This window comes from Tetrao urogallus (genome assembly GCF_951394365.1).
Source record: "Tetrao urogallus genome assembly, chromosome: 1".
NCBI classification, from domain to species: Eukaryota; Metazoa; Chordata; class Aves; order Galliformes; family Phasianidae; genus Tetrao; species Tetrao urogallus.
In genome coordinates, this window is record NC_136813.1 from 4,171,206 (window position 1) to 4,185,438 (window position 14,233).

Genomic DNA, 14,233 nt, shown 5'->3' on the forward strand with positions numbered 1-14,233 from the left:
CTTATACTGAAATTATGGATCTCTCAGTTCCAAGCAAATTTTTCCAACTTGAACCTGGCTGGTGTTTTTGTTATCTACCCAGTGAAGTCTCAGTATCAGTTCAAGCTCTCCAACAGCACAGTTTGGGTTGTAGCATTTCCCCCTGCGTTCCACCACCTCTTTTTTTTGTCATCAGGAATAATTAGATACCAGTCTACCCCCTCTGTCTAGATCCTATTAATGCTGCACAGATTTTATATTTTTGAGCATGATATAGTTTTTCCTCATACAAAACACTCACTGTCTAAGGCAGCAAATGCGTTGCACCCTAAGAAACAAGAAACTTACTTAAAATCCTGCAAGCATGTTCTCCACCATGCTGTCTTTACTTTTCTAACTGCAGTGAAAAGGTGGTTCAACAAATGGTTAGCGTGTCATCAAATTTAAGGGAAGAAGAATTGGAGGTTGTCTGAATCCTGACATGAGTACTACTTTCTCTATCATTAGTTTCAGTAAAGCCTTTCAAAGCATGCGCTGTTGCTAATGTGTTGTTGCTAATATAATTTCATTTGTAAGTGATCTGTAGGTACAAAGTTGCATTTGAACATACAGAGGTAGCATTACAGAAACTGGTGAAAAAGGCTCTGTCAGCTAATTGAATTCTCCCCTCTTAACGAGGAAAAAAAAATAAAATTTTGTGCTTTATTTTATTTATTTTTTTTTAGGCATGGAAAGAAAGATGTGTGGAATGGGATCATGGCTGCACACACCACCATAAAAAGCACAGGAGAGTGACATGCATAAATGAAAAACTGTAATTGCAAGGTGTTTGCTTTGTTTTTTTGAGTCATTGATTGGGAAAGTGCAAACTCTAATAGACTCTCATAATCTTTTTTTTTTTAATTGAAACACAAGGCTAGGAAGTAAAATATTAAACTCTGGCACATATCTGCCTGTTTTAATGGGTGAAACCCTGTAAGATGCTACACTAACAAATGTAAAAAAATATTGTAAGGATAACTTAAAAACAAATTCTGCACATCCTTTAAAGAGGCCGTTTATCTTTGAACTTTGCCTAATACATCATTTTCACTGAACAGAAACTTAATAAGCTTCTACTGTAATTTTGTTGGAGTTAAACATAAAATCATGTGGGTGGTGTATGTCTCACTGTGTCATGGCTTCCCAAGGAAAAGTTATCATCATTTGTCACTATAATACTGTGGCAAAAAGCATAAAGAGAACAAGCCATGCAGTCATTTCACATCAGCTTTCAGCGCTGAGCTTAAGCTCCTGATGACTTGGCTATATTAAGAAGCAGGCTGTGCCATAATTGAATTAAAGGTGCAAAGGCTTATATGGTTGTGTGAACCCCCGGGTCACGCTGCAATTGAATCAAAATCCTCTCTCCTTCCTACTCTGCCTGGCAGAACTGCTGACCAAAAGGTTCGCGGAACCTACAAAAGGCACGCAGGAGTCCCTTCAGCTGGGGATGCAAAGTTATTGAGATAAAAAATCCGTGACCTTCAGCTTTTATTTCTCACGAAGAAAAAAGCTTCTAAAAATATTTCACCGCCGTTTTCCTTCAGAGAGCAGTCAGCCAATTTACATAAATGAAACGGCTCCTGTCAAGGAACCAGCAAGGAAAAGAAGGAAATTATCTGCCCCAAAAATCTGTAGCAAAGATAAGAGCATCATTGGCCAGGGGAGGGGAGATTTAAATGCTTTTTGTCTGAAAGGTCGCTACAGAAAGCAGAGAAAGTATTACAGCCACTTAATGATCTCTGTCGCAGTGATAAATAAGCAGGAGCTTCTCCAGTAGTTTATTAACAAACACTCTGTAGGACAGTACAAAAGGCCGTGACATGGGGCTATTAGAAGAGCCTTTTCACTGAGTCTGATAAAAAAAATACAACTAAGGAAGATTAAGGTGGAGTGCAAGAAGAAGCACTGCTGGTAGAGCTTGCGGCTGCATCGCATGCGCTGCCCTCACTTACCGGTTTCAGTATTCTCGTGCTCCGTGTCAGTGAGGGTGAGGTTGGAGTTGGCCCGGCTCGACAAGCAGGAGCTGCGTCCGGATTTGGTGTTGCGTCCCCAGAGCCTCACGGGGTGCTCCGGTGACATGACCACATCCGCCTCCGTGTCGGCATCTGAGCCAGCACTGATGGAGTAGCCGCAGTGAGGCAGCCCAATATCAGTCCGGTACAAAGTCCCATGAGTGGGGGGCACGTCTTCAAGACCCAGCTCCCGCAAAGAGAAGTTGGCTCCTGGAATCACAGAATCATAGAAAGATTTGGGTTAGAAGGGATCTCGAGGACCATCGAGTTCCAATATTCCTGCCATAGGCAGTGCTGCCAAGTGCTAGATCAAGTACTAGACCAGGTTGTCAGGGCCCCATCCTACCTGGCCTTGAACACCTCCAGGAATGGGGCATCCACAGAGTCTTTGGGCAACCTGTTCCAGCATTTCACCACCCTCTCAGTGAAAAATGTCCTCCTGATATCTAATCTATACCTATCTATACCTTTAAACTATCCCTCCTTTAGTTTAAAACCATTCCCCATTGTTTTATCACTATCTACCCGTGTAAAAAATTTATTTCCCTTCTGCTTATAATCTCCCTTTAAATACTGGAGGGTTGTAATGAGATCTCTCCACAGGCTCCTCTTCTCCAGACTGAACAAGCCCATCTCCTACAGCCTGTCTTCATAGGAGAGGTGCTCCAGCCCTCTGATCACCTTGGCAGCCCTCCTCTGGGAGAAATTCAGCACAGTGTTTATTCTTTAATAGGGGACAGTTTTATCAAGCATGTGTCAATGGTGAAACCATTCATCTCCTGTCTTCAAACGCGAACCTGCTTCTTCCTGAGTCCTAGCATCACACTGAAAGTGCACCTGTTTTGTTGTGATGGCTAACTATACCAAGACCAAAAAGCAGCTGAATTCCTGCCTCTGGAACTTTGTCCCTGGCAAAAATTCAGGTCTTCCTCAATAAAATTATCATGTTTGAAAGTAAAAGGATGGAGAGATGGTGGAATTCTTTAGAAGAATGAGAAAGTAAACTTTGGAATAAGTCAAATTTGCTTAAGTAATAACTAAAAGCCTTATTGTACACCTCACAACTCTTCTACTGTAAGAAATTTGAATGAATTTTACTCCTTAAAATCACTGAAATTACTTACTGGGTATTTGAATTTGTTTTGGCAAGCTCACTTTTCCCTTGCTGACCACTCATGACTTGACTAAGTTTAGCCATTCATTCTTACAGAGACACAGCAGAGGTTGGTCGGCTGCAAATAGATATAATTGTTCAGCTGACTAAAAACATAACCTCAAAAATAACTCCTGAGTTCATGTTTAGTTACATGCTGAGCTTTATAATCAGACCAAACTGATGTGAAAGACTCTTCAAACATTAGCACACTTTGTTCAAAAACTTATATGAGGAAGCTGAGGAGAGCAATTAGTGGCTCCATCTTAATCCACATTTGTTTATTAATGTGCACTTTATTTTGCAGTCCTGAATGCCTTTAAAGGATTTTGGCTACCTGTGAAAGTCTTTATCTGCACATTGTGTTTATATGGCACAATAAGCCCCACTCCTGTTATGTTATGCCTTGATCAGATGGATTAAGGAACTTTATCTATAGCCAGTAGGAGGCATCAGGCCCTGGATTGTGGCCAAATACCAACACCAGTGATCAAAATCAGTCTAGCTGGCTTCCTCCCGTTATTTCAATAAATTAATCCCCTCCAATCAAAAGAGATATGGAGCTCAACCTGCCAAGTTTATGCACAGGCTCCAGACTCAGTTTTAGAGCAGTGTTTGCAGTTCAGACATGTTTTTACAAGCTGAGTCCCAATGCATAATCACCAGGAATGTTCAGTTCCCAATCTAGCTTGGCACAGCAACGCTCTTATCTACTCATTACTGAAATTCGTTCATCGTGTCTGGACCTCTGTCTCAAGGTTGTATCCAAAAGTGAGTTATGCGTCTCTTTACTCAAAACCACACAAGCATGTGGTTCTCCTTGTGTTTGTTTTGTTATGGTGGAAAACATGCATCCAATAGAAACAGTCAGATTTCTGCTTTTCAAGAGTCTGGTTTCATGCTTGTGGGAACAATATGCCTTCTCCCTGTGCCCTGCTGCATAGGGAAGGGCTCACATTATAGCACAGATGCCCTTAATGATCACTTGGCCCCCAAAAACCATTATTTTAGTACGCATTTTTGTTCTGTTGACTTTGCAGCTCATAGAGAAGAGAGAAGAGATGTTTAAATGCGAAGTGAATAATGGGACTGGACACCATTTCCACATAAAGTTTAGAGAAGGAACTGTATCAGGAAATGACCATGGTTCAGCTGGTTATGGATCTACATCTGATAACACTTAAACTATTTAAAATATTCATGAACTTCACACCTTCTTAATTGAGCAAAAAGGACTAAAGCTTTCAGACGGAGCGGACAGATAAGGTTGCTTGGGGCTCACACATCCATTCAAATCTGGAGCTTGGCTTGAGGAGCACAATTCAGGTTTGTGGCAGATTAATCCATTTCACTTGGCCGCAAAACAATCTGAGAGAACATCCACTACTACTCCATGGCACAAGGTAGCAAATGAACTTGACCTAAATTGCAAAAATAAGTAGTATCTCTCCAGAGATCTCACTTTTCACTTCCAGTTTTGACTTTAGAGCAAAGCTGGATAGTTTTTAAACTATCTGCCATGCAGTACTGGAGATCATCTTTTGGTTTTCCTTGCATGTTTGAGTCCCCAGCTGTGAACTCCACCTTCCCTTGCAAGGGGCCACATTCAACATCATCTGACACATTAACATGCAGCATGATTGATACTCTCCAGTAACAACAGCTCATAAATTATGAAAAATGACTGCTACAATTAACTGAAAATCAAATTTATTTGCAATAAACAGCAGGAGATGCATCGATTTTCATATTCTATGCTCACTGTTGCCTTTTAAGCTGGAAGAACTCAAGTCAATAAAAGGAAGATAATAAATATCTGAGACTTTTTAATTCAGATCTGGTCTATTTTTTCCTATGCTGACTTGCACGTTTGCTGGCACTCACACTTTAGCTATAACCATTTAAATGCTGACTTGTTTATTTACTGAATTTATTTGGTCAATTTGAAATGTTTCCCTCCTCTGCCTTCCAAACCAGCTCAGGAGAGAAATTCACTTTGCCTTGTTGATGTTGTGCAAGCTAATAAGTCTTGGTTTCAGTTGTCATTAGCCCAAGCAGCACCATTAAATGGGGTCCATTCATGACTTTATGCCAGTAGAAAATTTGGCATAGAAAGTCCAGAGTAATTGTTATCATTCTTCAGGGCAGCTTTAGAACACTCTGGATAAAATAGGAAAAAGTTATAAAATTAAAAACACATGGGTGATATATCAGAAGTAGAACCAGACCTTGACATGGTTAATCTTAACTTTTCAATCAATTTCATATACTTAGACCATAGGTTTTTAAGTCACTTCAGTATTCTTCAAAATTTTTCTAGGAAAGTATGAGCTTCTGTATAACAAGTTTATACCCCCTGTCAACAGACAGGATTTTCTTTATCTTCTCTGGACTTCTTAGGAGAAGTCCATAGACCTTCATGGCCTCAGACCCTTAGGTTGAAAACCGTTGACCTACACTAATTCACATCTCTCCTGCATAGTGAATATAGCGCATGAAGTGAGCAAACTCAATGACCTAAAAGGTTTCCTTTTCTTCAGAACCTCTTAGATTCCTTAGAAAGGATGAAATACTTCAGAGTTGCTAAGAAGGAAAATCCTTTTATGATTGCAAACTTTTTCTGAAAACACCTACTGCCCCTTTTGTTAATTGTTGCTTGCTGCAACTTTCATGAAACACAAATAGTACGTGGCAAAAGAGACTTATGTAAGTCATTTTGCTTGTGAATGCCTTAAAGATGTGTGTTGCACCCAAACCACAACTACATGGTACTGAGAAGAGTGAAATTAAGCAGCCCTCAAGTCAAACTAGTGCAGTTGTATGCAATCCCTTTGGGGAATCAACTTCTCCAAACTGCAGTGGGTGAGCTCAGAGCAGTCAGAGTCAGCTTTTTTATGTTCATTGTCTGGAATTCTGCCTCTTCCATTTTACTTTGCCATTTTTATGTTTTCTCGATGGACTTCTAAAAATAATTTACGTGAAACCCTGCTTGGTTTCTGAACTAAGTTACACATGACTCTACAGAAAAATGAGGATAAGACTACAGGAGTGGCCAGAAATCTACCTCATGTAAGCAACAACAGCAGAAAGAATGTAACTGTGCTGACTCAAGGCTAGCAATAAAAGGAAAATATCTGGAATCTTTATTAGGACTCTGGAGCCCGTGTGGACTCATATACCTTCAAATCGTCACAATTTCTGTGACCTATGTTCACTAAACGGGATCCTAAAAGTCTTAAAAGTGTCTTAAAAATGTCTCTTTATCACTCCTCTAATACTGGAACCTGTCCCTGTCTGAAACCTGCTGCCTGCAGGCCATGTGCAATGCCAAGGATAGTTTAGCCCATCTGCAGTTCAGTTGACCCACTTCTTCCAGGCTTCTTAGTTTTGCTGCAACCAGATGAATGGTGTGAAAATGGTACTCTCCTTTGGTTGTCTTCTGTATTGAAATGCATGTTGATTTCCTTCATGACAGAGTAGGCACATTACATAGTTCAAAGGACCCCTGAGAAGGCAGGGACTTCAGAATCACTGAAAGGTTCAGGTTGGAAGGAACCTTTGAAGGTCATTCATCACTTGCTGAAGTAGGGGCACCTGAAGCATGTTGCCCAGGAATTCAGAAGATTTTCAATGCAATAACAGGACACATGGAGACTGACTGTGCAGAGTGCACCTACTGTATCTGGTTTAACTGCAGGAAGTGTCAAAGGGCTGTTACAGATGCACACAACACATGTAACACTTCTAGAATTCAGGATGAAGTATTCCCTGTAATTCCCTGTAACATTTATAATTAGAGAATGCCTTTTAGTAAATGGTAATGAGCACAGACTTGTGGTATCCCACTTACTGACATCAGTTTGCATAAATTTCACGTCTGTGTAAAACATCAACATTGTTCCTTGCTTGTTTTATTTCATTAATCTCATAGTCCTTCATAGGTAGCCCCTATCCAGCCTCAGCTCTCAACACTGAGTTGGTTAACACAACTGCTTACAGCAGTACCTGCTCAGATACGCTCACCTGCTCGGCAGAATTCGTCGGCCTCCTGGTGCACCATGTCTTTGACCCGATTGCTGTAGGTCAACCTGGAGTCTTGATCATAAGCCTTCAGGGTCTCACTGGAGCTATAGGACTTCTGAGGAGCCTTGCTGTCCTCACTCTCGGCTGAAGAGCTGGTGTAGCGGCGCTCCGTGTCGCGGCGCCGAGTCAGAGATCGATACGGTTTCCTTTCTTTTACATCCATGGCACTCTTGTCTGAGTATTCAACATTAAAATAATGATGCCCGTGTAGCGTTCAGAATGGAATAATCTGAAAGAGAAAATTAAAGAAATAGGGTTTAGGCTCCTGCCTTTGGGCATCAGAAGGCTAATTTGCCTTTCATAAATTCTTGCACTGAGCAAAAGAGAGGTTACTTAATGAACTGCAGGAAAGCCCTCCTAGAATAATTACTGATGGGGAGAAAGTCTCAATTATGTGTTACTCAGAACTTTGCTAATCACAACAGCTAACGGGTCACATGCACGCAGAAACCTGCATCTGTCTCAACTGGGCTCACACTTGGGGATTTCAAACTGAGTGTGATTTTCTGAGTCTTATTTCCACAGGAAGTGATTCAGACACCTCCTGGAGGCACATTTTATGTACATCAGTCATGTAATCTCTGGGAAATAAGGCCATGCTGAAATGTCTCTATTTGGGCACACGGAATAATGGGAAATGCTACAGTGTGCTTTTAAGTGTTTTGGTAACTCATGAGTTTAGAAGGAATGAACTAAAAAGAATGAGAGACAGTGAAAGAAAACCTTTGAGCAGAGACAGAGGGGTGAAAGATGAACGAAGAACTGAAGGAGTGACATATGGATTGTAGTCAGATGAAAATGTCTTCGTATTCAGAGGGCTCCTCTTAACCCAGCTAGAAATATATTAGTACTTAGAAGAATTGAAAAAGTGCAAATAAATGATAGTGCTCTCCTTCATGTAACAGCATGGCCAGGGATTTATGCCTGTGGGAAACCAGTGTATATATGCACTGACATGCACGCTCACATCTGCACACAGAGAAAATTGATATCAGAAATAAACCATGTACTAAAAGTATTTTTGTCAAAGTAATTTATACGTTGTCTTTTCACAACAAGTTTTTCAAATGAAACAAAGCACTGAAAAAAAAAGTCAATGACTTGCAGCAAGATGGTAAAATACGTTCTTGAATATCTTAACTTGTTTATGAGAAAAATACAGCAAAAACCCACAAACCGAACACAAAAATCTGCAATTACAGGCTGTTTCTTGGGAGCTGGTCTGTCTTGACTGCGAAACAACATGAGCTGTGTCTCTGAATGCCACATCGGGATGTGTTTTTTTCTTTTTTGTTTTTTGGGTTTTTTTTGTTACAGCACTTAAAAACAGAGAAGAAAAAGAACGGAAAACACCTATCAGTCCTCATTTTTTTTTCATATCAAATAAATATGGAATACATTGGCAAGGAATGAATCGCATTCTGTTGGCATGTCTCCCTTGGAAGGCTAAATCCTGAATGTGCTACAGCACGGATTTGTGCTGCACCTCAACACAGCTACAGCACAATAGTAAAGGTGAGAAGTGCTGTGGCTTTTACAGGTTGTTTTAGAGGGATGTGGTGTAACACAGCATTTGTGGCTCTCCAGGCTATATGATTCTATGAGGAATGGAAGGCCCCGAGCACAGTTTCTGATACCCTACAATTCATAATAGTAATGCAGGGGCTTGAAGGCAGCATTTTATTATGAATTTCTCACTTGCTGAGCCGTCTGGAACAAATATAACTAAACGTATTTTCAAGGTGATGAGAGAACGCAGGAGGGAATCTCTTCCCTCAGCACTGGTGAGGACACATCTGGAGGGCCAGCTCCAGTTCTGGGCCCCCAGCGCCCAAAGGCGCCCTGGGCACACTGGTGAGAACCCTGCACAGGGCCACTGGGATGCTGAAGGGCCTGGAGCTGCTCTGCTGCTGAAAGAGCTGGGGCTGTTCGGCTTGGAGGAAAGGAGGCTTGGGGAGAATCCCACTCATGGCCACAAATCCATGCTCTGCTCGGTGCTGCCCAGAAGCTCCAGGCTGTGCCAGGAGGTCCTTCAGGACACCAGGCTGCACTGCTGTGTGCAGTGAGCAGAGAGGGGCTGGGGGCTGCTCCTGGGGGAGCTCCTGAAGCCCTGGACGTGGTGCTGGGCACCCTGCTCCGAGTATCTGGGCTGGGACTCTGAGGTGCCTCCAGCCTTTAACACTCTGTCATTCTGTGGTTCTACGATGTGAGGACTGCAGGATGGCTGTGAGATACACCTCCAGTTGTGCTGAGAAAAAGAGATTCCTGCTTCCTATTTCTGCAGTTCTGTCTTTGCCAACAGTGCTCACTTGGGTTTGGCCCTTTAACCTCCAAAAGGAACTCTTCAATGACAGAACCAAATTCCAAGGACTCTTACAGATCCCGTGGCATTGTTCCCAGAAATCAAGATGCTACTTTAAAAAGATCCACTGAATTCTATCCCACTGTATTCCAGTGACGGCAACAGACCAACTCTGCACATCCCATTTGTCAGCAAAACACATAGGAACTACTGAACACGAATGGAAGAACTGGGAGCGTATGTCATAAATGAGTTTTACTTAAGTCATCTGCAGAGCTTTTGAGCACCCATTTGATTGTGAACATGTGTTTAAACCCATCAAGCTCACTGATTTATTTTCAGTCATGAGCTACATACATTCAGTGCATTAAATGCAAATGGGACTGCTCAGTGGCCAAAATTTATACATGTTAAACGTTTTGCAGAATAAGGGCCTGAGAGTTGCCAAAACTATGCCCTGGATGAAGAAGGAAAGATCTTCTACAAGGAGCTGCTTAATACAGTAATAGTGTTTAAGAGGTCTATCTAATATAAGTAGTCATTCTGCTGTCTTGAATCAAACTTACTGACACCTTCACACTGCAGAAACATAAAAAGAATCAAGCATCTGATTGCTTTTCAGTGCACTGTCTTCCTCCTCTAAAAAAAAAAAAAACAAAAAACAAAACAAAAACAAAACAAACCAAAGGTTTTATTTTGTTTGAAAAATTGTGCTTTTTTGTTTTTTCAGTTGTTATTGAATTGGTTTATCTCCTTTATGTCACCTCTGTTTGTGTAAAATTCTCAAAAGGAACTGGTTTGCTATACCTTTCAATAAAACACCTTAAAACAGGCTCCTTCATGAGAATGCTGTTGTAAGAGAGCTCTGGAATTGTGGTTTATTATCATGGGACTGGGGAAACAAAACTTGAGTGAGAAATGTGGTTACTGTATTCTACAAGAACAAAATTAGGGAAGGGGACTTCTATCTGCTCATGGGGTTGCAGTAATTCCTACCAAGGGTCAGTCATTTACAAACCCTCTGGTGGAAGAGGCACACATGCCAAAAAACCTTTCTGCACAGCTAGAGCCACAAGGTACAAACAGGGTCTGTAATTACCATTAGTAACCTTGCAACTTAGGAAATGGCCAAAAAAACATCAGGAAATTGACTGAATTCCCACCAGATGAAGGTTTTTCTTTTTGTAAAGAAAGGTGAAAAACTGAAATTCCTCCTACAGTTCATCAAAAATAGCCCTGTAAATTTGCACCATTCATATACACATTCCTCTATAGCAGTGCATCAATTCCCAATTCATTCATGTCTTTATAAATTTAACTCTCCTCAGCCCTTTCTTTCTCTCCCTCTGGTTGCTTGTAAGGAGGTGCTTTTCAAACAGGAAATGTCACCCCCAAAACACACAATGAAGTTGCTTTTTTTTTCTCTTCTTTTTTAAGGAGGAACTGTTGCATTTAACTGACTTAAGTAAGTTTCCAGCTTCTCTCCATGGACACGTAATCCTCGTTGTCTCCTTTTTACGGCCAAATTTCACCATCAGTGGACTTGTGAAGGGGAACTTGTCTCTCTGATTGATTATTATTTTTTATCTGCTACTCCTTGTGTCTTGATTTCACTACTGCTATGGTTTCATCCATGTCATCAACACTTCACATTTTTTCTGTCTTGTCTGGCTCACAGCGAATAGAAAGACTCACACTTGTTTCAGTTACATACTCAACCACCAGTTTCTTTCTGCCTCTAGCTCACTATTGCTCCTCATAATTTTAAAGTTTTCCATAAATGTGCTGGACTGATATAAAAAAAAAATATTTAAGGCTTCTAATACCATCCTTTCCATTCCTCCAGTCCTGATCCTTCTATAAAGCTCAAAATCCTTTTGCTCTGAGCTATTTCCACTCAGAAAATACTTTCTTGTTCTGCGATGCGATGTTTCCGTCTCCGTTTGATTCTTTCATCATCCTGCTGTTTGCATAACATATCAAATTTCACCTTTTTTTTCCCCTCCAAGACAATTAATGGCAATAGCCATTCTTATTTCTGACAACCCACTGAGTGTACAATGCCAGCTGGACCACAAGCTGATTTGGAACACAATTCACAGCAGAAGCATCCCTCTGGCTTTACTTACTCAACTCAGAAAATCCCACTGACCCCAGTAAGGGTTACAAACAGGCTAAAATGTGTGGCATCAAACTCCTCAACATAGTTACATTTTTCAGAGATGTGAGGCTCTTCTCATATCCTTGAATACTTGTCAAGAAACGGAACAAAAAACCTGACTTTCTAGTCTGGTGCAGTAAGTGCACTGCTTATTTGCAGCTGTTTTTATTTTTCTTTTGCTCTGGTTGGCTCCCAAATAATCCTTTTTACTATGTTTTATCCTTTATATCTATCCTCCTCATTCTCGGTTCCGTTGCTTTTTGTTGCTCTTTGGAGCTTTGATTAACCACACCAGCTTTGTGCTGCAGAATCGCACTCGGTGAATGGAGAGGGGAATGATTTATTTTCTGAGTCACCGCTCAAAAGACAAACTTCCATCAATCAAAAAACCAGACAAGAGAGTGTGACACCACAAAGTGATATGCTAGGAGGCGCTTACAGCAAAAGGGACAGGTGGTCTTTGATAGCTGACTTACATTGCAGGTCACTAATCACAGAGATTAGCAGCAAGGTGATAGACAGCACCTGTTCTAGAAGGCAGCATGTCATATCATCCAATTTTCTGTCAAAATGAAGGTGTTTAAATGGTAGAGATAGCTTTATGTGTCTCCTATATAGTTATGGCAACAGAGCGATGAGAAAGCTGGAAGAGTGAAATATCTTTTCTCCATGAAGACATGAGCATGAATGCTGGTGGGTTGATTCAGTCCACCTTTGTGCTATGGGAAGCAAAGTTTTCTCCTTCAAAACTGTTTATGCTAAAATGGCATCAACTAACCTGGCAGGACGTGCTTTTTTTCTTTCTAAAATAGATTCTTCTCATTCCACTGCTTTGGGCAATTTTTTCCTAATCTTTTACTGCTGCTGCCCTTTGTAGGATGAATAGAGCCACAGAAAGCTGAGCAGAAAGATAGATTTTATTTTTAAATTGTTAACTAAGACCTAATGCTGGTAAGTAGCAAGCAAGAGTCCTTTTCTTCATTTTACACAGGAATGAATGGGACATAGGAAGGCAGAGTAACTTGCTTAAGGTGGTATAAGAAGAAAGCAACAGAACAAGAGAAGACTTTTGATCTCCCAAGCAGACTCTGATACTGAGCCTTAGATTTTTTGAGAAACAAGTCACACGAGCACTTCAGAATACTTAATTCAAAAAGTCTCTGCCAATCCATGTCTGATATCTTTGTGTGAAAAGAGTTGCATGAACTTCAGGTATTATTAACAACATGCTCTTTCATGTTTGGATAGTGCCTTTCAGACAGAAAAGCTGTGAAATATACACACCTACAGCTATGTCTGACCAGTGAAATCCCATGGTGAGTGACGAAAACACCACTCAGAGGCAGAAGAGAGAGAGCTTTTCACCCATTTACACATTAGTCTTCCCCAAAACAGCAAGAGAAAGTGGGATCCAACAGTCATGCTATTTGGGAAGTTAGCTTCAATCCAAGATCCTAAACTTCATCTGGATATGTCAGGCATTCAGATTCATAAGTGACTCTATGGCTGTAGTTACTAACGTCCTACACTGTTATCATTTGGTATTTGCCATCCTAGATGAAACAACTCAGTCCTTTGTGACAGTTCCCGTTGCACTCTGGTGAGGATGCTAACACCACCTAGTACCAGGCTCCGTGTTCTTGTCTCATGAATGCAAAATAGTGAACCTGGGAAATCTTTTCTGGCCATTTCCATTTGTCTGAAAACTGTGATATTCCATAGCTGGTCTGAAGCATAGACCAGGCATGAGTGTAGTGTTGAATGCTCTTATGTTTTCAGCAGACATTTAGTCATCTATTTAAGAGTAATTCAAATTGAATTCTTATTGCAAGGTGATTGTGGGCTGCAATGATCTGATCTTAGCAAATATACAACCATGGCTTAAACAGTGTTATATTATTTACCAGGATTCAGGGAGATTCTTCTGTTGCATAAAAGATTCCTGTGTTTTTTATTAAACTTTAATCTTCAGATTTATAATAAAGGTTTGAATCCCAGGGAGTCCTTGTAGGAAATAAATTAACCTGTAGGTATAACATCCTTTCACATTTTTGGCAAAGACCATGGAAAGAAGCAGGCACAAGAGAGAATAATGAGAAGTTAACTCTCCTTGGCTCGAACCCAGCTTGAAGAAAGTAACAAAACCTCTCTTTTCTGGACAAAACCACTGAGCCTTTCTTCTGTTGGTATGGGACTTGCTTGGCAATTGGTAATATCCTGTCCGAAAGATGTGGTTTGTGACCTTTCCATAAATAAATCTAAAACTGCAATGAGCTGGAGGTCCAGAAAAGCTTGAAACAGTAGTGGAGATTTGAGGTATTGTGGGAAAGCATGAAGCAGGCTGGAATGCAATTTACCCTAATTATTTCAGTTTTGCAAACCTATAGGTCTCCCCTCTTGAGTTGCAGCTTTTAATTTGAGAGAGTGCAAGATTTTGGGGCCAGCAATTAAAATATTTTCAAATATATTTTGATTACTGTGAGCAGTGTGCTGCTGTT

The 14,233-nt window shown here is 40.8% G+C and overlaps 1 protein-coding gene across 1 annotated transcript in view; it reads right to left on the minus strand.

Moving 5' to 3' along the window:
- The window catches only part of TENM4 (teneurin transmembrane protein 4), a gene marked incomplete at both ends in the record, with an annotated part of 343,507 nt that extends 336,072 nt beyond the window's left edge, over positions 1 to 7,435 (minus strand). The window contains 2 exon segments of the mRNA XM_079539492.1: positions 1,977 to 2,246; positions 7,213 to 7,435. Of these exon segments, the coding sequence (XP_079395618.1) occupies positions 1,977 to 2,246; positions 7,213 to 7,435 (493 nt within the window).
- Between the last annotated feature and the right edge of the window lie 6,798 nt (positions 7,436 to 14,233).